The sequence below is a fragment of the Manacus candei genome, unplaced genomic scaffold (genome assembly GCF_025592945.1).
Source record: "Manacus candei isolate 608988 ecotype Guabito, Panama unplaced genomic scaffold, ASM2559294v1 h1tg000094l, whole genome shotgun sequence".
Lineage (NCBI taxonomy): Eukaryota > Metazoa > Chordata > Aves > Passeriformes > Pipridae > Manacus > Manacus candei.
In genome coordinates, this window is record NW_026138142.1 from 3,155,375 (window position 1) to 3,176,755 (window position 21,381).

General features: G+C 43.4%; 1 protein-coding gene across 3 annotated transcripts in view; it reads right to left on the minus strand.

The window, feature by feature from the left end:
* The window catches only part of DLEC1 (DLEC1 cilia and flagella associated protein), a 44,080-nt gene extending 36,451 nt beyond the window's left edge, over positions 1-7,629 (minus strand). For 2 of the 3 annotated variants that reach the window (XM_051768327.1, XM_051768326.1), the window contains exons 1-8: positions 6,642-7,629; positions 5,306-5,446; positions 3,355-3,511; positions 2,761-2,871; positions 1,509-1,669; positions 1,027-1,241; positions 710-791; positions 279-366 (exon numbers count right to left, since the gene is read on the minus strand). In XM_051768327.1, the coding sequence (XP_051624287.1) occupies positions 279-366; positions 710-791; positions 1,027-1,241; positions 1,509-1,669; positions 2,761-2,871; positions 3,355-3,511; positions 5,306-5,446; positions 6,642-7,106 (1,420 nt within the window). In that variant the 5' untranslated portion in view covers positions 7,107-7,629. The remainder of the gene's footprint in view (positions 1-278; positions 367-709; positions 792-1,026; positions 1,242-1,508; positions 1,670-2,760; positions 2,872-3,354; positions 3,512-5,305; positions 5,447-6,641) is intronic. The other variant, XM_051768325.1, reaches the window with a different exon arrangement.
* Between the last annotated feature and the right edge of the window lie 13,752 nt (positions 7,630-21,381).

Genomic DNA, 21,381 nt, shown 5'->3' on the forward strand with positions numbered 1-21,381 from the left:
GTTCCTAGATGGACTTTGGATAAGGCTCCATGTAGGTATTCCATGGATACATTTCAATCTAACATCAAACACTTTTAGTGTTCTTGAATTCCTCAATAGACCATTTGAATCTGCTTGTGACTTGCATGTGAATGTCATAAGTCAGCCTTCAGTTCCTAAAGAACTGAGCACTATGGAAAACAGAACCAAACAGAGCATCTGTGAAAAATCTTTGTTCAAGCAGATAAATTAGATTTTTTTATGTGTTAACATCTTATAAGCAGAAAAAGAACCCTTACCTGGCAAAATGAAAAATGCTGAAGTAGAGGGGGGGATAAGTCTCATATATTGACTTGTTGAAGTGATGTTCTGTAGCTCTATGGTCACCTTCATTTAAAAAGAAAATAAAAATGCTCCACTGTATTTATCCTCACTCATTAGGCAGGAGTAACTACTTCATCATCACAACCAACTCAAAAAATCTCAGTTTATTCAATAAAGGCTGAATCAGATACTAACAAAACAAAGCAGAGACTGAAAAGGGTCCATTTAGTTTTCACTGGTTTGTGTCAGTGGCATGGATGTTAAAGGGTCATAAATTCAATATCAGGAAGAAACTCTGACTTTTGTTAAAATTCAGAAAGCCAAAAGATTAGGTGAAATATGTAGGTCCAGATAGGACATAATACTTCTCAGTGGTAGAATTAAGTCTCTACAAAGAAGTTCTCACCTCATAGACCAGCCCAACTTCATCATAGGAAAACAGAACAGTAGGTGGATTGGCAAGAAACACGGGAACAAATGATGTATCACTGAAAGATAAAAGGAGGAGACGTTCTCTTACTGCCTCATTCTCTAAATACTGATAAAATGAGAAATTGCAAAATGTATCCTTTGGCAAAAACAAAATGTCATACAGACATACTTTGTTTCCTAAGAGACTATATAAAACATTTAGCTCAAAATATCTATGTGTAAATCCACAGTAATTCTATAGTGGAGCTGTGTGTGCTCGAGCTCAGGATCCAGACTGTAGGTCATGCATACCCTTTGGCATCTTCTGCTCTTCTTGTGGCTATGATTTGGTCCACTTTTTCTTGAGAAATGACCAGAGATTTGCCTCCATGAAGAGTATTTAGTGGGAAAAAGCGTGGGTTCTTCAAGTAATTCTGCCCTTTCTCAAGTCTGGTCAGATCCTCACTTACTCCCTCTGCTTGGAATTTACTCTCTTTCCAGGTTGGTTTCCGTGAGGTTTTAGTTTTCTTCGAAAAACAAAGAGATCATGGTGCGAAATTAAACACGGCAATTTTGAGGATGATGAAAAAGGTGATTTGTACATGTCTAATTAAAGCTATTAGCAATAAAAATTAATATATAAATAAGGTAGTTCTCATTTTTTTTTTATCAGATCAAATACATTAAGTATTGGAGCCAAACAAACAATGGATTGATATTCACCCTTTGTTACAGGAACAGCAACAAGCCTTACAGTTCTGACAGACTACAACAAATACACCTGTAAAATGTACCTTACTTATTTTTTTAGTGTAGTGGGTGGAATCTGGAGTTGAGGGCAGAGTTGAAGACGTACTTGTCACGCTAGGAGATAAGTACACAACGTGATCCAGTGGAAAAGGGACACGCTGCTTACAAATAAATGTCTCTTTCAAGTATCCAGGTTCTGATTTTCCTGTAGTTCAAAGAAAAAAAATTAATTCTACAAGAGAAAAACATGAATGATAAGAACTTGGTCTAAGCATAGGTGTATGAATTTATTTTAAGTCTTGTTGATGGTAAAAATGCACTTTAAATCTTCTAGAATTTAATTTACGTTTATAATTTATTTTGCACATGAAAAGCTTAGGGCTTTAATAAGACAGCTTTTAGAAATACTAATTAAACAAGCTGTATATGAAGAAAGTTAAATTACTCCCAGAAAGTTATGCTAACCTTACAAGTGACTGGGACTTAGAATGCCCTGTTCAGTTTACAAAAAGATCTATATGATGGACTTATGACAGTCAGAAAACTGACAAAAATAGGATGTACCATCTAGTCCCATGTTCCTATAGCTGGACAACAAAACTGACACCTCAGAGGAAACTCTGGGATGTGAGATTTTTAGCTTTGTTTGCAATTACAGTGGAAATAAAAAGGACACCAAATCTTGGAATTTCTGATTCAGCTCATAACTCAGAAATGTTTGTTTTGATCAGAGGAAACTAAAACCTTTCGCTCGCATGAATAAAAGAGGTAAAGAAATCCTGACATTGTCCAAAAGATTTTTCTTACTGATCTTACTGATCTTGATTAGCAAACAAAACTGATCTATTTCCAGAACTGGAAAATTTTAAACCCAAAATAAAGAATACAATTTTATTTCACTGAAAATAGTTTTTACTTTAATGTAACCACTTTCCTTCTCTGTATACAAGATGTAGTTGCAGCTTTGTGCTAATGAAATTGGACAGAGGCAGGACACTCATTAATATAGTTTTTGTGTCAGATGGAAAGAACTGTAAACAAATCTGCAAACACCATTAAATATCATATTTAAGCACATTTATACTCAATAATTTTGAATTTATCAATTATATTTTGAGAATGTGCCTTCAGTGGAATTTTATGCTTAAATTACTGGAGTCCCTTCTGCTTTGGCAGAAACAAAAAATATATATATATATATATATATAAAAATACACTCAGGTCTGCTACATCCTCCAATGCTTCAATTACAGAGTGTTCTAAAAAGTCTAAATTTCTTCCTGCTTTAAAAGTTACCTTTTGGTGCTTTAGTAAGAGGCAATTTCTCAGTGATGTAATCATCAGGGCAGATTAAATTATTTTTTCTGAGAAATTCATTATCCAAAATCCGCCTAAAAGAGGATGCCACTGCAACAGTAAAGCAAACAATCAAAAGTCAATCAAAAAAAGCAAAATATTAGCCTCTTAAGATGCACTACCTTGATCTGTCCAAAGTAATGTTGTTTTTATAATTCATCCCTGTCAGGTAATATTTTTGGATAGACAAATAGACTGGTATTTTAATCCCAAGACTTGGAAATGCATCTCCATGATTCTAACTTCAGTTCAAACCCAGCTAAGCACCCATTGGAGAAGCATTTAATCTCTGTTTGCTGCTGCAATACACCAAGGTGTGTATGCTTGTACTGTTTAGGTGGTAACCCATCAATCCCAAATTTAATACCTGGAAAATGACCTGGTTGTTTAGTTTCTCAGTGTCAGACAAATGTTACTCCACTTGAATCTCTGCACAAAATCCTTCAGAGTTGCTCTGTTAATGTAAAGCCAACCCCAAGCTGGTTTCCAGGTACCCTAAGCATGTACTGGGGAGAGACATTCCAGAATCCTCACCTGGTGGAAGTCCCATTTTGTGGAAATCTTCCCCTGCCTCTGCCTTCATCTGGTTTAGGATCCTTTCATCTTCAGCTTTTGCTTGGATCTGGGCCTGAAGGATCTTCTTTTCTGCTTTGTCAGCTTCTGACAGTCGGCTCTTATACTCAGCAAGGAGCTGCCACGGGCATGGGTGAACACAGAGAAGTTTGAGCTGTTACAGTTAAATGTTTTCTATCTGCCTTTTGAGAGGTAAACAGGGATAGTTTGGTAAAACATCATCACTTTACAAGCATAAACTGGCCAGCTAAAACACTGTCATTCCTATCTGGGTCAGAAGCATTGCCCAAGAAAAATGTGTGGAAGTTGAGGACATGCTCCCAGGACAAGAGAAATATATTTTACTTTCTATGAGACAGTAGCTGCTATACTGTATTTTGCCTACACAAAATTTGTATTTTGTGTAGGAATTAAATTAAAATGGACAGTCCTAGTGAATGTAAAGGCCAGGTTGGATGGGGCTTGGAGCGGCCTGGTCTAGTGGAAGGTGTCCCTACCCATGGCAGAGGGGTTGGAACAAAATGATCTTTAAGATCCCAAACCAGTCTGTGATTTTATGATTCTGTGATTCTTTTCTAGTTACTAGGAAGGTTTCTAAAACTCAAGAATATCCCAACAATGATACTACACTCCTCCTGATGTATTTTGGATCACTCTGCCCAGCGTGGCAACTGCTTTAACAAGCATAATTTAAAAAGAAAACTCCTGCCTCAAATAGGTATTGATGTAAGTTAAAGAGAGAATTCAGCAAAGGTGCAGAGACTCACAAGACCACCAGCAAGACAAACAGATAGACATTCATCTCAAGAGCACCTGCAGCCTAACTGAGATGTAACAAGGCTTTACAACTTTGATGTAACAAGGTTTAACCTTTTGGCTCATTTAACAGAATTACATCACAGACTCACAGACTCACAGACTGGTTTGGGTTGGATGGGACCTTAAAGATCATCTCATTCCAAACCCCTGCCATGGGTAGGGACACCTTCCACTAGACCAGGCTGCTCCGAGTCCCATCCAGCCAGACCTTGAACACTTTCAGAATTAAATGATTTCCAGTGATTATTTCCATTACATAATCCTATTTGGTAGGAGTTTTTTTAATAGAAAAGACAGGACATATCTCAGCTCAAATAAGATGCTTCCTCCTTTCCTGCTCATTCTGGGATCCCTCCGTTGTCAATGGAATCCAGTAGACAGTTCCACTCCATGCCAAAATTGATACCTAAAATGGATCAGGTGGACTGTGCCCTAAAAGTGCCTGCTTGGTTTTTTCAAATTTTATTTTCTGATGATGGCAAGAGCATTGAGTGACCAGTCCAGCAGTAACATACATAATAGTCGTGTACTGTCAAGTTGAAATTAATCCTATCCAAGCAGTCCATTGCAGAAGTACTCATACATATTACTCAAAACATACTGTGTCCACTGATATACTATTAAATTAGTCAGAAGAAATACAAAACTTCAGATTTTTCATCTCTGATAACCTTCATGAGGGTTGATGACAGAAAATGGAAAAAAATACCTCTTGCTCAAATCATCCAGCAACAGCCTCTAATTTCATACTCTGACAACAGCTATTGGAGGGATGACAAGATGGGAAGTCTGGGACACTGACCAGCAGGTACAGGGAGAAGTTGTCAACTGGTTCAATAGGCATTTAAAGGGCTACTGGTTTTACTGTTTGTACTGTGTCTGAAAAGCTGCCCAGAGACAAGAATATCATGAAGGATCACATGAATATTAATTTATAGGAAAGGTTCTGTGGGAAACTGTTCTCAAGTGAATTTCCATTAAAATGTCATTTTTAACATCAGCATCTGCCTTTTTATTTTATTTTACAGAGGATATAGAAATTACAAAGTAGCGATTAAAGAATTCCAAACTCTGACTTGGTTTGGACTTGTACCTGCTCCAGTTCATCTGTGAAGCCCTCATGATCAACACTGTCTCCTTCTTGTGACTCAATCCCAGTTGTGTCCATGTCCGCCCCAAAAACATCTCTGGTGTACAGGTCCCCAAAGGCTCTAGCCAGCACGTGGGAGATGTCCTGGGGAGAGAAAATGAGGATGTTTAGAGCTTAAAGCCTTAGACAGGATGGGAAGAGATCCCTGGGCATGTGTTAATGTCTGGAATCAGCAAATGGAGGAGGAAAAGTGGGGGGAAAGGGCTGGGAAAGGTTCGTGGAAATGTGTGTGCATGTGAACACCGAGGTGAGCAGGGGGGCTGTGCACACAAGGCAGTGCAGACACAGACACGGTGTGTCCTGGCTGTACCTGGAGGTGATGGTGATGGACACGGGGCTCTGCGAGCACAGAGCACACGTGTGTCATGGTTTGTGCAGGGATGGGGCTGTGTGGGTGGAGTGTGTGTGAGAGAGACAGAGCATGGTACGGGGATATACGTGTGTGTCTGTGGGTCAGGCCTTGTGCTGGGTGTGTGCCTGTGTGTCCCAGGGTGTGTGCAGGGATGTGGGGGGGTGTGTGTGTGTGTGAGGATGTTTGCAGAGGGGTCTCTGTGTGTGTCTGTGCAGCTGCAGAAGGGTCTGTGTGAAGGGGTGTGTGTGTTTGTGTGAGGCTGTTTGCAGAGGGGTCTGTGTGAGATTGGGTGAATGGGCGTGTACGCTTGTGTGTGCGCAAGGTGGTGTGCATGTGAGGCTGTTTGTAGGGAGGTCTGTGTGTGTGTGGCTGATTGCAGGGGCGTCTGTGTGTGCAGGTGTGTGTGTGCAGGTGTGTGTGTCTGTGAGGCTGTGTGCAGGGGGGGCTGTGTGTGTGCACAGGGGGGTCTGCGTGTGCTTGTGTGTGCAGATGTGTCTGTGTGTGTGACGCTGTTTGCAGGGTCTGTGTGTAGAGCAGAGAGGTCTGTGTGTGTGTCTGTGCATGTGAGGCTGCAGTGGGGTCTGTGTGAGCAGCAGTGTGTGTGTGCTCAGGGAGGCCTGTGTGTGTTTGTGGGAGCACATGTGTGTGTGTGTGGTGGGGAGTGAGGCTGTTTGCAGGGGCTGTGTGTGCAGTGAAGGTTTGTGCGTCTGTGTGTGTGTGAGGCTGTTTGCAGTGGGGTCTGTGCAGGCAGGTTTGTGTGTGCAGATGTGTCTGTGTGTGTGAGGCTGTTTGCAGTGTGTGTGTGTGTGCACAGGGAGGTCTGTGTGTGTGTGTGTGTGCGCACATGTGTGTGTGAGGTTGTTTGCAGGGTCTGTGTGCACGGGTGTGATGCTGTCGGGGGGGGCGTGTGTGCCCGTGCTGTGTTACCTGCGAGCTGGGCTTGGGGCTTCCCATAGCCATGGCCAACCCAGCACCGGAATCCTGCGAGCCGGGGCTGGGGCTCCCCTCAGCCATGGCCAGCTCGGCGCTGGAATCCTCTGAGCCGGGGCTGGGGCTCCCCTCAGCCATGTCCTCTGAGCCGGGGCTGGGGCTCCCCTCAGCCACGTCCTCTGAGCCGGGGCAGGGGCTCCCCTCAGCCATGTCCTCTGAGCCGGGGCTGGGGCTCCCCTCAGCCATGTCCTGCGGGTCGGGGCAGGGGCTCCCCTCAGCCATGTCCTGCGGGTCGGGGCTGGGGCTCCCCTCAGCCATGTCCTCTGAGCCGGGGCTGGGGCTCCCCTCAGCCATGTCCTGCGGGTCGGGGCAGGGGCTCCCCTCAGCCATGTCCTGCGGGTCGGGGCTGGGGCTCCCCTCAGCCATGTCCTCTGAGCCGGGGCAGGAGCTCCCCTCAGCCATGGCCAGTCCGGCCTCTCCTCAGGTCCCGCCGCCGCCGCCGTTGCCGAGTGACGGTGCGGGCGGGCAGGGCAGGGCCGGGTGGGGTAATGGCGGCCGCCCCCCTTCCCCTCCCCGGGCGCCATCGCCCCTCACACCCTCGTCGGCGCTCTGGGGGCTGAAGGCGGCACCCCCAGGCTCCTCTACCCCGTCTCCCCCTGCCGTGTACATTTTAGTGAACTTGTAAGGACGAGGAGCCTTGATAAGAAACGAAATAAAACGTTGGCTTGAAAGCTGGGGAGGGGATTTGTGCTTTTGGGGGCATATGGGGGGGAGGTCTGGCTCGCCCCTCCGCCGCTGTGCAGATGGTGGGTTGGAGCTGAGGGAAGAAGCCAAATCCTCTTCTGTTTCCCCTCACGCAGCACGAGGAGCATGGGCTCATCCCTGCCGCTGGAGCCGGGCCGGGAGATGGGAATATTCATCATCGGCCCCAAACCCATCCATCTCCCCGCTCTGCCTGCGGCGCCCTGGCTGTGTATGCTGGTTGCTAACAACAGCCGCCGGCTCCGCTGAAACAGGTGATATTTGCCATAGAAACCATCCTGGTGTAGATTTTCTCCTTGTCCTGCTGCTTTTTTTTTTTTTTTCTTTCTTTCTTTCTTTCTTTTTCCTCCCTCGCCTCTTCCACTCTTTTTGCTCAGATTGAAGGAACCAAACTGTGGCCCCCGGTGCTTCTCCATCATCGGGCTCCATCGGGGTTTGCAGGGATTGGAAAGTGGAGGTTGGCAATGTAACAGCCCCCATGGAAAAAGAAAAAAATCACAAAATTAATTATAATTAACCAACAGGTGTTGTTGCACCATCAGATAAGCCAAAGGCTGGGGCTGCAAACCCCACAGCAGCCGTGGGGGTGTTTGAAATTCCACTGGTGTTTGTAGGCACGAGGGCTTGAGACTACAGGGTGTCACCAGCTTTGGAGCTCCCCAGAGTCTACGTTTGGAATAAGACTCCAGATTAGACCCAGAGGCACTGTGTGTTTTTAGTTTCCCTGTTAAAAAAAAAAAAAAAAAAAAAAAAAAAAAAAAAAAAAGAGAAGCTTGACAAAGGGAAAGCTTGGCAAATCTGCAATATCTCACTCCAAAGGCTAAGGCAGAGAAATCGCAGACCTCTGACATGGGTAGGACCAGGTACCTGTGTTTTCCAATAGAAAAGGTTTCATAGAATCATAGAATCGCTGATTCACTTGGAAAAGACCTCTAAGATCGTTCAGTCCAACCATTAACCCAGCACTGCCATGTTCACCACTAAACTATGTCCCCAAGGGTCACATCTACACATCTTTTGAACACTTCCAGGGATGGTGACTCCACCACTTCCCTGGGCAGCCTATTCCTATGCTTGACAACCCTTTCAGCTAAGAAATTTTTCCTAATATTCAACCTAAATCTCTCCTGGCACAACTCAAGGCCATTTCCTCTGGTCCCCGTCACTTCTTTCTGGGAGAAGAGATCAAACCCCACCTGGTTACACTCTCCTTTAAGGCAGTTGTAGAGAGCAAGAAGGTCTGCCCTGCACCTCCTTTTCTCCAGGCTAAACAACTCCCTCAGCTGCCCCTCATCAAACTTGTGCTCTTAAACAGCTTTTTTTCTGTGCAGGCTCATAGATGTGTCCTTGCCTTTAAAATTAGGCTGGAGCATCCACATTTTAACACATTTCCATATCAGAATTACAACTTTCCTCATCATGTGGCATTACAGTCAATTATAACATATGTTTGTTAACTAGAATATTGATAAACTCCAGCATTTTAAAAAAGAATTCTTTTCCAGCCTTTAAAATGGTGACAGTAAAGCAGATGTTTTTGTTTAAAATAATATACAGATGCACATGAAAACTGACAGTGGAAAAAACTTTCTGTACTTTCATCTTTACTGTCTTTCAGTAACTTGCCAAGCACATCATCTCAGTTTAGAAGCTCGATTTTCTTTTTCAAACTACAGTCCATGAAATCTGGAAGTGCAGGTGAGATCCATCTGCCCAGCAGCCAACTGCAGGATCAGAAGGGAGGGCTTAAACATTGGGCCAGAGCAATACACAATTATTTCCCATATGACACTGGTGTAATTTTCCTTACATTTCCATTTTTGTGCCATTATCATTTACTCAGATAGACTTGAAAATTAAACGCCACTGTTCCTTGTGTAAAGCTGTTTAATTCATATATATATACACACACACATTTCCATATAAATATGAAGAACAATTTGCATATATATCATCTTCTTTAGCACCAGTATAAGATATTTAAGTTCCAAAGGCTGAAGAGAGACTCATGAGTATAGGAAATGGAAAAAAAACCCAATCCAAACAGAAACTTTATCCTACATATATTACTGATACTTAACAGAACATTTTTGTATATAAATTAGCCAGATATGATTTGAATACAAACAAGGAGCTCAATTACTTAGTAAGAGATGATGTGTACATAACTACATTGCAGAGTGGGACTGTATCTTATATTTTGTACAAAAATATCAAGCTCCATACCAGTTTTATTTACCTTGCTCCTTTTTTATCAAAAGTACAGACAGATGTTATGTCCTAGGTCTGTAAGTCAGCCAGTATATTGCTTTATATATATATTTATAACCAATGGATAATTGTGTTTGTCTAACTATAATCTGAAATTATTGTCAACATGTATTCCTTACATTTATAAATACTGGACTAATAATAATATTTTTTCACTAAATCAGAATAGCTTGCTGAAAAGTTCATATATTTATTTTCACGGTGACCCCAAAATCTTCACTAATGTCAGTGGACTTCCTTAGAGAGAGAGCACTCACTAAAGGGATTCCACTCACTTGATATTTGAAAGGTTTCTTTGAAATGATGAAATTTAGGACACTTAAAAATATAAATAAAAGGTAAAAGTTCTGCTGAGCATGCTGCCCCCACTGTATTAATACAACAGCGTGGATTAATTTGGAAATATGTACCTATACATATCTCAAATGTAAATATAATTCAAATTTTGTATCTAGCTATTTATATAAAAGATACACAAAATATTCTTGGATTATATGTTGATTTTGTGTAAAACATAAATCCATAGGGTTCAGAATGCATTAAGACTCTGAATATTTTTTGATATTTTTAGTATTTCCTGACAACAGGACATGTCATGCAGAATTCAGGTGGCATCCTTGAGATGCAGGAAAGCAAGGGAACTGATACTGCAGCGCTGCCTTTTACTGTAGAATTGCGGTGTTTTACATACTTGCATCTGGGCAGCAGAAAATTATTTCTAGTTATTTCTATTTTTTTCTAAGGTTTTTTTTTTGGTTTTCACGAAGCAATTCCCAGAAGTAGACTGATGGATGATTCGCTTTGACACTGCTGCCCTCCAGTGGTCCTGTTAAGGCTTCCATGTTTTCAGGAAAGCCTTTAAAAACAAACATTGTATTGAATCTTTGTTTTGATCAGGTAACTGAGCAGGTATAAATATTTACATCTATGCAATCGAACATATTCTCTTGCCAGTGCATTAGGTAAAGTGTTTTCATTCACTACACTGGCAAAACTATTTATTATCCTGTAATTATTGCAGATGCAGCCAAACAGGTATGACTGGAATGCGAGTCTCCTTTGCAAGTTACCAGATGTCCCTTGAAGAAGAGCTAAAAACGGCATCCACAGAATGACTTTAAAACCCAAGTAAAATTTGGAAAATGGAGAAACAACCTTTCAGTTTCAGGTGAAAAACGCCAAGCAGCTGAGTTTCTGAAATCTGGCTTCTCCCACTGCACTGCTTCCCTGACCTGCCAAAGTTGTTTTTTTCTTCAAATGTCCTTGTTAGTTCAGAAACTATCCATCTCTTACAGCTCTCACCTTGCTGGCTGTACTGTGATCATCTCCAATCCTCTTGAAGACAGTTTGAAATAAGCTGTGTCTGGCACTTTTCCACCTGGATATTCCTCATTATTTTCTCTCTTAACATGTGTGGGGTTATTTCGTGACTCTCTCCTGACGTGAGTCAACCATTTCACTTGCTTCCAGTTTACACTTCCTGACTTCAAGCATTTCTTTGTTTCCTACACTTCTTTCCTGTACCTACAAGTCTGTCCCTCACCAAAACATGTCAGTGGGTATTGCTGTACTTCTGCTGAAATACTCACACTGGAATTTCACTCAGGCCATGTGGGATTCACAAACCAGACACACCCAGCAAGCAAGAGAAGCATGTGGAAAATGCATTCACAAAGGGGCCAGTCATTCCTTTGCAACAGCAGATACATCACTCTCTAATTAAACTGGAAATGGGCTGTGCCTCCATGCAGAGATCCAGAAATCCTCAATGATACCCCTCTACTCAGAGATCCTGCACACTACCTCTCCACACAGAGATCCAGAGAGTCTCCATGGACCACAGGCTTCATTTCTCCAGATCTTAAGGACTTTGCAGTAATAAAATTATTTAATTGATGCTGAATACTGTTCACCTGCCCTTCAGGGGCATCACTGAGGGGATGTCTGTATCCGAGACCTACACTGCAGATTCCAGGTTGGCAGATATATATATAGATATAGATACAGATATAGATATATGCATGGACTAGGTTTGTGTGAGCTTCTTCTGTCCTGGAAGCAATCTGGCATGGCATGGCAGAACTCCACTACAGCTAATTTATGCTGCTGGGAATAACCCACTGATTGACACTTTTTAGTAGGAAATATGTTTCTCTCTTTCCTTCTGGTTTTCAGTTCTTTTGGAAGCTCAGCAGCCAGGATTTCTATAAATGCAAAAAAAAAAATCATCTTGGAAGAGGAGAAACTTTTGCTTTGTTCCTTCTACTTGTCTCCCCACCCTTGGCAGCTCCTGTCTGAGATCACCCTACTGTTTAGTTTTTACCCCTTGTGATTTACCTGTTTGGGCTCATTCAGCCAAGCCATGTCTACCAGAAAAACATGGCATGGGCTTGTTTTGTGCTGTTCCAGTGCCTTTACCAGATTTTCCCTCCTTGTCCTGTAATCTTGTGCAAAAGAAATTAAACTCCTTTTTTTCTTACCTTTATCTGGTAAGTTTTTTTCTCAGCCTGTTGTCATCAAACTTCCAGACACAACACGTTTGCAGATGCTCCTCTGCTCTCCTGTTTTGTGTGCTGGGTGAAATAGTTAAAGGGAAAAATGCAAATCATTATTCCATGTCTGTCTGTGCTCCACAGGTCTGTAATGTGAGAATGTGCTGAGCCAAGGCCCTTGACTGTTAAAAAATGGGGCAAAGTCTGAATATTAGGAGTAGAAGACGGAAAAGACCCACCATACGCCTCCAATGTGGTGCAGAGCAATGAGGAATTGCCACCTAATTCAGAAGAAAAAGGAATCCAAACACCCCCAATACGAACCTCAGGAGAAGTGCTTATTAAATTTTACCTTGATTTATTTTCACCTCCCTGAAAACTGCCAATTTAGGCCAAGCTCCAAACAATATCTTTCCTGGCTATGTCGTTTCAGGGTGATGAATGGAGCAGGTTTAAATGGATTTTTATCCCCTTATCCTCAGGAACTTGGGCACAGACAAATGACCCAGAAGGCCAGCTGAGTTAGAATTGCAGAGCTGAACCAGAACATCTTGCTTTAGTCATAGAATCATGGGATCATACAATGGTTTGGGTTGGAAGGGAACTTAGAGATATTCTAGTTCCAATCCCCCTGCCATAGGCAGGGATGCCACTGACTAGATCAGGTTGCTCCAAGCCCCATCCAACCTGGCCTATCCCAAAAGATCATCTCAAAGAGACTGTTCACCTTGGGACAACATGAATATGGAGTGCTAGAGTTACCTCCAAAAGCCCTTGCAAGGGTAGGATGGGGCATAAGTGAATTAATCACAGGCAACACAGTGTCCTCTGCTGCAAAGAACTGGAGTGCAAGGAGAGGACAAGGAAAGGGCACGTGGCTGGTGCAACCTGGCCCTGGTGATAGGAATGAAAAGGAAATGATTTGGGTTTCCTAAAGATGGCCTGGTCTCATTTTTGATTCTCACTGCAGACTAGGATGAATCTCCCTGGAAATACTGTCTGTAAGAGTCAAGATAACTCAGTATGAGAGAAAATCCATCCTACTGGGATGGGAAAGTGCAAGAGGTGGTGATGTCCTGAGGGCATGCCGAGGCTGTCATCAGCAAAAGGTACAGCTGTGTTATCACCTCCCTTTTCCAGCGTATTATTTCATTTTTGCTGGTAGGAAAAGATAAGGCTGGCTCAGCCAAACCATCAGGCTTGCATGTGCTTTTCCATGTGAGCCCTGCAGTGGATCAAAGACAGCAAGGAGGATCAAAGTGGATCAAAGACAGCTCCATTCACCAGGCATGTACATGCCTACAAAATCAGGATCTCCTTTCCTGCCCATGCTGGCAGGACACATGCAGTGGGACCCTTGTGATGACACAAGGGATAGGTTGTTTCCATTTAACTTCAGTTATTGCCATCTAAATGGCCTTTACCAAAGGCACTGAGACAAGGAATGGCCCTGGTGTGGAGGTCCCAGAATGACTGGTTTTCTCCCCATTGGGCCCTGCTGTGACCCACACATAATAACCCTTCTGTTGAGCTGATTACTTGTGTTTGCATCGTAACATATCTCTAGGCAGGCTACTCCAGGAGCTGCTTTGATGATCTTTTAACATTCCTAACACAGGAGTTTCCTTGGGGATCTGAGCAAGGAAAGGTCTCCCAAGGGAAGGTTTTACTCTTGGGACAGTGTTGCCTGCAGTTGCCTCCGTGTCATGTAAGATGCCCAAGGATACAGAATATGTTTGCCAGGGTCTGGAGGATTTTGGTGTAGGATCTGTAGGGACTGACAGCCTTCTGAAGCAGAAGCAGGTGGCCAGCTGGGACGCCCTGTAGCACTTGAAATGACATGGAGACTTCTGGGTTTAGGCAGCCAAGTACTGTTTTTACAATTGTTAAATTCAAGGAGCAGCACTTTTCCCCCCACTGGAGCACCCAGACAATCTGTGACAAAATAGCAATCAAAGTATGACCTAAAGTGCTACACTGTAGCATGAAATCCATTAAAGTATTAATTCTGACCTGGAAACTTTCAGTTACCTCACACAAGAAGTGCCTGCATTTGAGGGCTTCCCCGTTTTTTCCATATTCACCAGAACAGGTGAATTCTTCTTTTAATTGCACTTGGCCTTAAAAAAATGCACTCCTGCAGCACAGAATTATCCCTCATGCATTAGAAAGTGTGAAAAACCCTTCAAAAGCTCATTTTACCCTGAGCTGCAGCTGGCACCTTGGAATTAAAAGCATCAGGTCTTCATCCTCATTGGAGTTAAAGAATACAAGGCATAAACCAGTGAGAGCATGTCCCATCACGTCCTGCTGGTGTGTTTGTGTGCTGAGATTCCACATGGTTGCAACACTTTCGAGTGAAACTGTTCTTTAAGCAGCCAAAGCTGGTTTGTTGGGTTGCCTTCTGTTTTGGCAGAGCAGCCGTTTTTACCTTCCATCTAAAGAAGATCCACCACCAGTAAAAGCAGGAGCGTGTCAGCTATTTCTGCAGAAAAATAGATGTCCAGGGGGATTTCTCACCTTCTGCTCCACCAAGAGTGAAGAGAGTGAAGTTTTCAGGACTCAAGGATCACATGGTGGGCACAAGGGTAGCTGACGGCATCATTTGGACTAGGCGGATGAGGGAAGGCCCGAGGAGCTTAGGGAGGAGCCTGAGATGCCACAAACCCAAAGGCAGAGCAGTTTCAGAGCTGTATTCTCTGGTTCTTGTGCAGCCCACAAGCACAGAGCTGGGATCCCACCAGCAATATTAATAGAAATCGTGCAGCTCCGCATTTTAGTTTCCGGGAATTGTTCCCACAGGCACGTCCGTGCGCCGTTGCACAAACCAGGTCTCCTGCAGCCCGAGGGGGGTTCGTGTCTGTCTGAAGGCTCTGCTGGTTGAAGTGCCCGACAGCAGGAGCAGGAAGGAAATGAGTCATTCAACCTTTCTGCTTTGGCTGCACCAGGCTTGCAAAACTGATGAGGAGGCACCAAAACCCAATAAAATACTTCCTTAATGGGCAACTTCTATGGCTCTTTCCGCACCCTGATATCCCCTTGGTGTTTTCTTTCCCAAAGTCCAAATAACACCACCAGCCAGAGAAATGTGGCTGCATTTGATTGCATCAGAAGTATAGATGGATGATTTTGGAAGTGGCAGTTGCAACTTTTTATATAAACTTGAATTCTACCATGCACTTCAAGCAGAGGTTCAGTATTCCCTTTGTAATAAAGATGTAGTGTGTGATCTCAGACTTAAAACACCACCTCCCTGAAGGGTATTTACTCTATTTTGAGATACTTCAGCATCTCAATTCGGTCCTCTTCGTTGTTTTCAAAGGCTCCTCTCTCTTCACTGACAGTTTATTGAACTGTGCTCCTAACTTTCATCTTATGAAATGAAACTAGATCCTAAAAGAAGCCAAATCAGAGGTGATGAATACTCTTTTTGAAGACATTTGATGAGATTTTACATGTTTGTCCTTTTATTCATTTAGGAAATATGTTAATTAAAAAATTAATCTAGTAATAAATTGCCACCTTGTCTGATCTTTTTTGGTCCTAGATTTTGTATGTGTCATTCTCTTCATCTCATGTCTAGCTGCTCAAAGATCATGGCTAATTATAAATTATCACCAAAAATGCTGGCTGTCCATTAGGACCCTGGGAGACATAGGAATTCCTCACATACTTTCTGCACAAGCATCTGCTCTGTAGATTTTAGCAATTAAAAACATTTTCATACTGAACATTTCATGTTCAGATGGGGCTGGAGGGAAGTCTGATGTCACTGATCTTGTGTGAAGTGTAGTTTTAACTCTTTGGGAACAGAAATAAAAATGCCTTACTTGGAACATCCCTGATTACCTGTGTTGCACATTCTAGAACCACAAGATCCTCATGTGCAGTCTAAAATTGTTGGGCATTCTTACATCTACTAGGATTTTCTAAAATATAGGTTTAATTCAGACTTTCCATCTTTTCTGCCCATTTAAAAGTCATATGAATTGGCTACAATGAAAAAAAGCCACAATTAGGTAATGATCTGAACAATTGTATCTAATTATTGTGATTATCCCAGTTGCAGAGAATTAAGCTGACAGATGAAGTATATTAAAAGGAACCATTATGACCATTAATCATCAACCCTCCTCCATACTTAACCCAGTGCTGTGGGCTGGAAAGAGGCAACGGTGCAAGAAAGAAGAGACACGTGTCAAGCATTCCTGACAGCAGGTGATTTGGCCTGGTGACTGTGGCCTTTAAAGGTTGGAAATGTGCTAACCTGGATGTTAGTGGTTGTGAAGCTCAGTGTCTGTGCTCCGTTGGGATCTGGGATCATAGAATCAAAGAAATCACTAAGGCTGGGAAACCTCCAAGCTCATGGAGTCCAACCATTAACCCAACACCTCTGAGTTCACCACTAAACCAGGTCCCCAGATGCCACATCCACACTCCTTTTGAACACTTCCAGGGATGCTGACTCCAGCACTTCCCTGGGGAGTCTGCTCCAATGTCTGACCGGTCTTTCAGAAAACAAATTTTCCTGGTATCTAATCTAAACCTCCCCTGGTGCAACTTGGGGCCATTTCCTCTCATTCTGTCACATATCAGAAGGAGCCATTAATGGATAGAAGTGGCAGGACCCTGGGACCAGTCTCCTGCTGTTCTTCTCTCCTAACAGATAATCACTCCACCTAATGTATTCAAACCAGCAAGTCTAGTACATCACTAGTTTCCCCAATTAGGTGATTGTTTCTCATTCATGTGACAGTAACTTCATATTAATGGTCAGACCCTCTAAATCATTGACTCAGTTATAAATCACAGCATTGTGTGGCTGATCTGTGCTGTTTACTGATGTGCTGAACTGAGAAGCTGATGAAATGTAGGCATGATGTTTTCTTAAAGCTTCTCATTCATTGTTAATAGATGAGATTTTCATAGCTTTAAAAGAAAGTCTCTGGGGTCCTCTCTCCCCAGAAACTCTCGCTATAAGTGTTTTAGACTAAATGTACTTTTCTGTACAACTCTATAGTAAAGATATTTTCACTCTCCCAAAATCAAAATATTTAAAGTCAGGGAATTTAACATTAGAGGGCTCACTTAAACCTACATTTGTTAAAGCATAGGAATGCACAAAAATGACTCTCAGACACTCATAAATCTATACTGTAGTGAGAGAAATGAGGCAAACAATTATAAAATGAAACATTCAGCACAAAATTAGTCTGAAGACAAAATGAATGCAATGTCTAAATAATACCAAGGACTAATGGACTGAGGTCAAATTATTTAACTGTTTCCTTTATACTGAAATTCCAAGAGTTATAATGAACTTTTCAGAATAAGTAGGGGAACCTAGGACTTTTATTTCCAAATCTGAAGCACAATCTTGCATTTTATTCAATTTTTATGTAATTTTTCAGCCTAAAATCAACATGAGATTTGTTAAACTGGTAACTTTTTAAGTCTTTATTGTGACTGGACAGTAATAGATGACTCCTTTGACTGCTTTATTGCTTTATTTGGTGGTTAGAACTGCTCTTGATTACTAAGTGGAGGGAAAACCCTTCCAAATACTTAAGATATACTGAGTCAGGTAGGCGTATTTCTGGCTTAGCAAGTTGATTTTATCTTCTGCTCAAGCAGAAATACCTCATTAATTTTAATGGGACTGGTACAGGATTATGCCAGCAGCAGGTTTACACATCCCAGCATCTGTTGCTTCCTTTTCCTGTGGCCATGCACTGCTCTCCTAAGTGGGAGTAACTCTTGAAATAAATGGTTTAAATGTAGATGTAGACATCAATATCATTTAGTCTGAAGATATTTTGGCACAGCTCTCTGTGGTGATAAACAAGGCACCTGGCTGTTCCTTCCCGTTCCCTGAGCTGTGTGATACTGGTGTTAATTCCATTCCAGCCTAGTTTATAAACTTTGGTGAATTACTCTGTCCAGTGAGTGGCCCACAAACCCAATAATCTCACTGTTCTTGGCAGTCATAAATCCCATTCCTGAGCTATTTCCAAGGTATCTCCTAAGGGAACCTGATTTCCAAAGGTGCTGAGCTCCACCAGCTCCTGCTGAGCCACGAGGCTGTTCTTCCCCACACTGCAGTGTGTTTCTTGCAGGTGAAGGACCAGCAGCTGCTGGAAACCTGTGAGTGCTGGGAAAATTTGCCAATAAGTAAATATTGGGTGGAGCAGCCTCAGTGGTAGGGTCAGCCCTAGGAATCCCAGGTCTTGCATGGGCAGGGAGTATTAGCAGCAAGAACTGTGTCCACCTAATGAAAGACGGCCCTGATAACCAAGGAGTAATGATGCCTTTCCAGGAAGTGAGTCACCAGGGCAGCTGGAGCTGGCCTCTCACATGGATATCTGGGCTGCTTTGGGAGAACCCTGAGCAGTTCTCAAAGCGTAAAAGGCAGCTGACAATTTTACATTTTGCTGTCCACCTATTATTGACTTATTTAGCCCCGTGGAAGGTGTCCCTGCCCATGGCAGGGGGGTTGGAACTAGATGATCTCCAAGGTCCCTTCCAACCCAAACCATTCCAGGATTCTATGAATCTGTTTATATGAGAGTTGGATGTAGAGACACCTGATGTTCTGAGGATTGTAACACACCCCATCTAAACCAGTAAACAGACTGGGAAAAGACATAAAAAAACCCCCAAAACATTTCAGTGAACAGCCAGATCATTACTAAAGTGTTTGAGAATTCCGGACCTGCTTCTGCATTGACATGAACTCTATTTAATATGACATTTTCTTTTGTGCTGGTTTCCGTAATTCTCCTGCTGCCAAAAGAGCCCCACGTGGTTGCCAAAGCTCCCTGCTGGCCATGTAACCCCGAAATGATTCTTACATTGTGACACTGTGGCAGAAACCCTGAGTCCTTTTAGCAAAGCAAACAAAGCCCTTGGCTGTTACGCTCTGGAGAGGCGTCTGGGAACATTTCGGTGGGGTGAAGAGGGTGTGTGTGAGAGTCTGAAGGGCACAGGGAGCCAGAAGGCATCTTCTCCATTGGAAAGACTCGGTGTTGGGGTGGTGTAGCATTCCTCTGAGATGAAAATCTGCTCCTTCCACTGTGTGCAATTAAATCAACACTTGAGTCATGCCCTCGGAGTGGAGACAGGTGAACTGCTTTGCTTTTGGTTTGCTGAGATTTACGGTTCACTGTGGAATTGAGCCCTGCAAACACTTCTGGCTTTGAGCTCTGCAAATGCCCTTTGCTGCCTGGGCTGGGCTGTGTGTGCAAAACAAAGGAGGAGAATGCAAAGGCGTGTAGGGGTGCGAGAAATGGGAGATCTCCTTGACTTTGCACAGCTCCAGATGATCTTGGCGCCTTTGCATACGGACATCTGTGTTGGAGGGTGTGTTACAGAGGCTCCTCACCCAGCCTGCCTGACATTTAACTCCTTCCAACCTCATCTCTATGGCTGGAGAGCAAGTGGGTTAATCAAGATGTGTCCTGGCCTTAGGCCTTGTCCCTCAGTAAAATATCATGGCACTGACCTTGTACTCTTCAGGTGCAGCTTGGCTTTGGGAAGGCAGTACCAATGCCCCAGCCTGTCTCTAGGCCTAGAAATGCCCTGACTCTGCTTCTTGATGAGCTCAGAAATTATGGTGTGGACAAGAAAAAAGGCATATTCATATGACACTCTTACACTGCTATGTTGTTCACAGAGAATTGTTTATTAGTAGGGTTTCTGCAGCTCGCAGGAGCCCAGTAGCTGCTCACGTCACTTTGGTTTCATTGTTATTCTGTGTATATATTGGTTTCAGCAATGCAAAGGAAAGGGAATTCAAGCACATGCAGGAATACAACTCAAAGGACTGTTGCCTTCTGCAACAAGGCTCTGATGAGACCTATGCTGTGAAATCTCAGATTCTGGGTGTTTGCTGCAGCATATCAGTGCTCCAATGGTGACTGCTGCACTTTCTGATGAATGCAAGAAATGCAAGACTGTCTGTGAGTGCCAGACTTCCTCTGAGCACACACACCTCAAGCCCTTCAAGGGTTTAGAAATGGTGATGACTTAGCTTAGGGTGGCAGAAAGGTCCCCAAGTGCTCCAAGCAGCCTAAATGGTGATGATGCTTCTGGATGTGCACAGGAACAGGGAGAATAAATGTAATGGGGAAAAGTGAAAAGTTGAGCAAGGTTCTGTGAAACCTCCTGATAGGCACCATTTCTACTACCACTGCTGCTATGATCACGGAGAAGGCAGCATGGAAAGAAGGAAACACAAGAAGCTACAGTGGTCATGAAGGGGGAAATGCAGAGGATCATCTTCAAATCTCAAAGAATGATGGCAGAGAAACTCAGTCCTGCTCACTCTGTGGATGCTCTGTCCAGCCTGAGGCATTGGGTGCAATCACAGTGGTGTTCACAGCAGAGTGATGGTCACGTCCTGGCACTGTCATGCCCTGCACTGCTGTGAAGGGGTTCTATCCACAGTATGGTCTGAATAATTTTGGGGACTAATGTAGCTCTCTTAGGCTCCCCTCTTTGCCACAGAGGGCATGGGGACACTGGTCAGTCCATCTCCAATGGAGGGGCTTGTGTCAGGCAATCTGAGGATGAGATCATAGGATCATAGAATCATATAATCATAGAATCAAATGGGTTGGAAAAGACCTCTGAGATCATCAAGTCCAATCCTTGATCCAACCCCACTGTGGCTACCAGACCATGGCACTGATGCCACATCCAGTCTCATCTTAAAAACCTCCAGGGATGGTGAATCCACCACCTCCCTGGGCAGCCCATTCCAATGTCTGATCACCCTCTCTGTAAAAAATTTCTTCCTAATATCCAACCTAAACCTCCCCTGACAGAGCTTAAGATTGTGCCCTCTCATCTTACTGATCGCTGCCTGGGAGAAGAGACCGACCCCCACCTGGCTACACCCTCCTGTCAGGGAGTTGTAGAGAGTGAGGAGGTCTCCCCTGAGCCTCCTCTTCTCCAGGCTGAACAACCCCAGCTCCCTCAGCCTCTCCTCATAGGACTGGTGTGATACAGGGGAAGAGTGAAGGAGTTACTATAATGCTGTTTTCCATCACCACTTTCAAACTGCCCTTCCCTACTTTTTCTCCTTTGTGAAAGCCATCATGTCCTCATCACCTCAGCTTTACTGGAGTTTCCAGTCTGGCTGGCTCATCCACCAGCCTTCCTGTACACTCCCTCCAGTACTCTTCCCCATCAGCTGAAAGGGTGACAAGCTG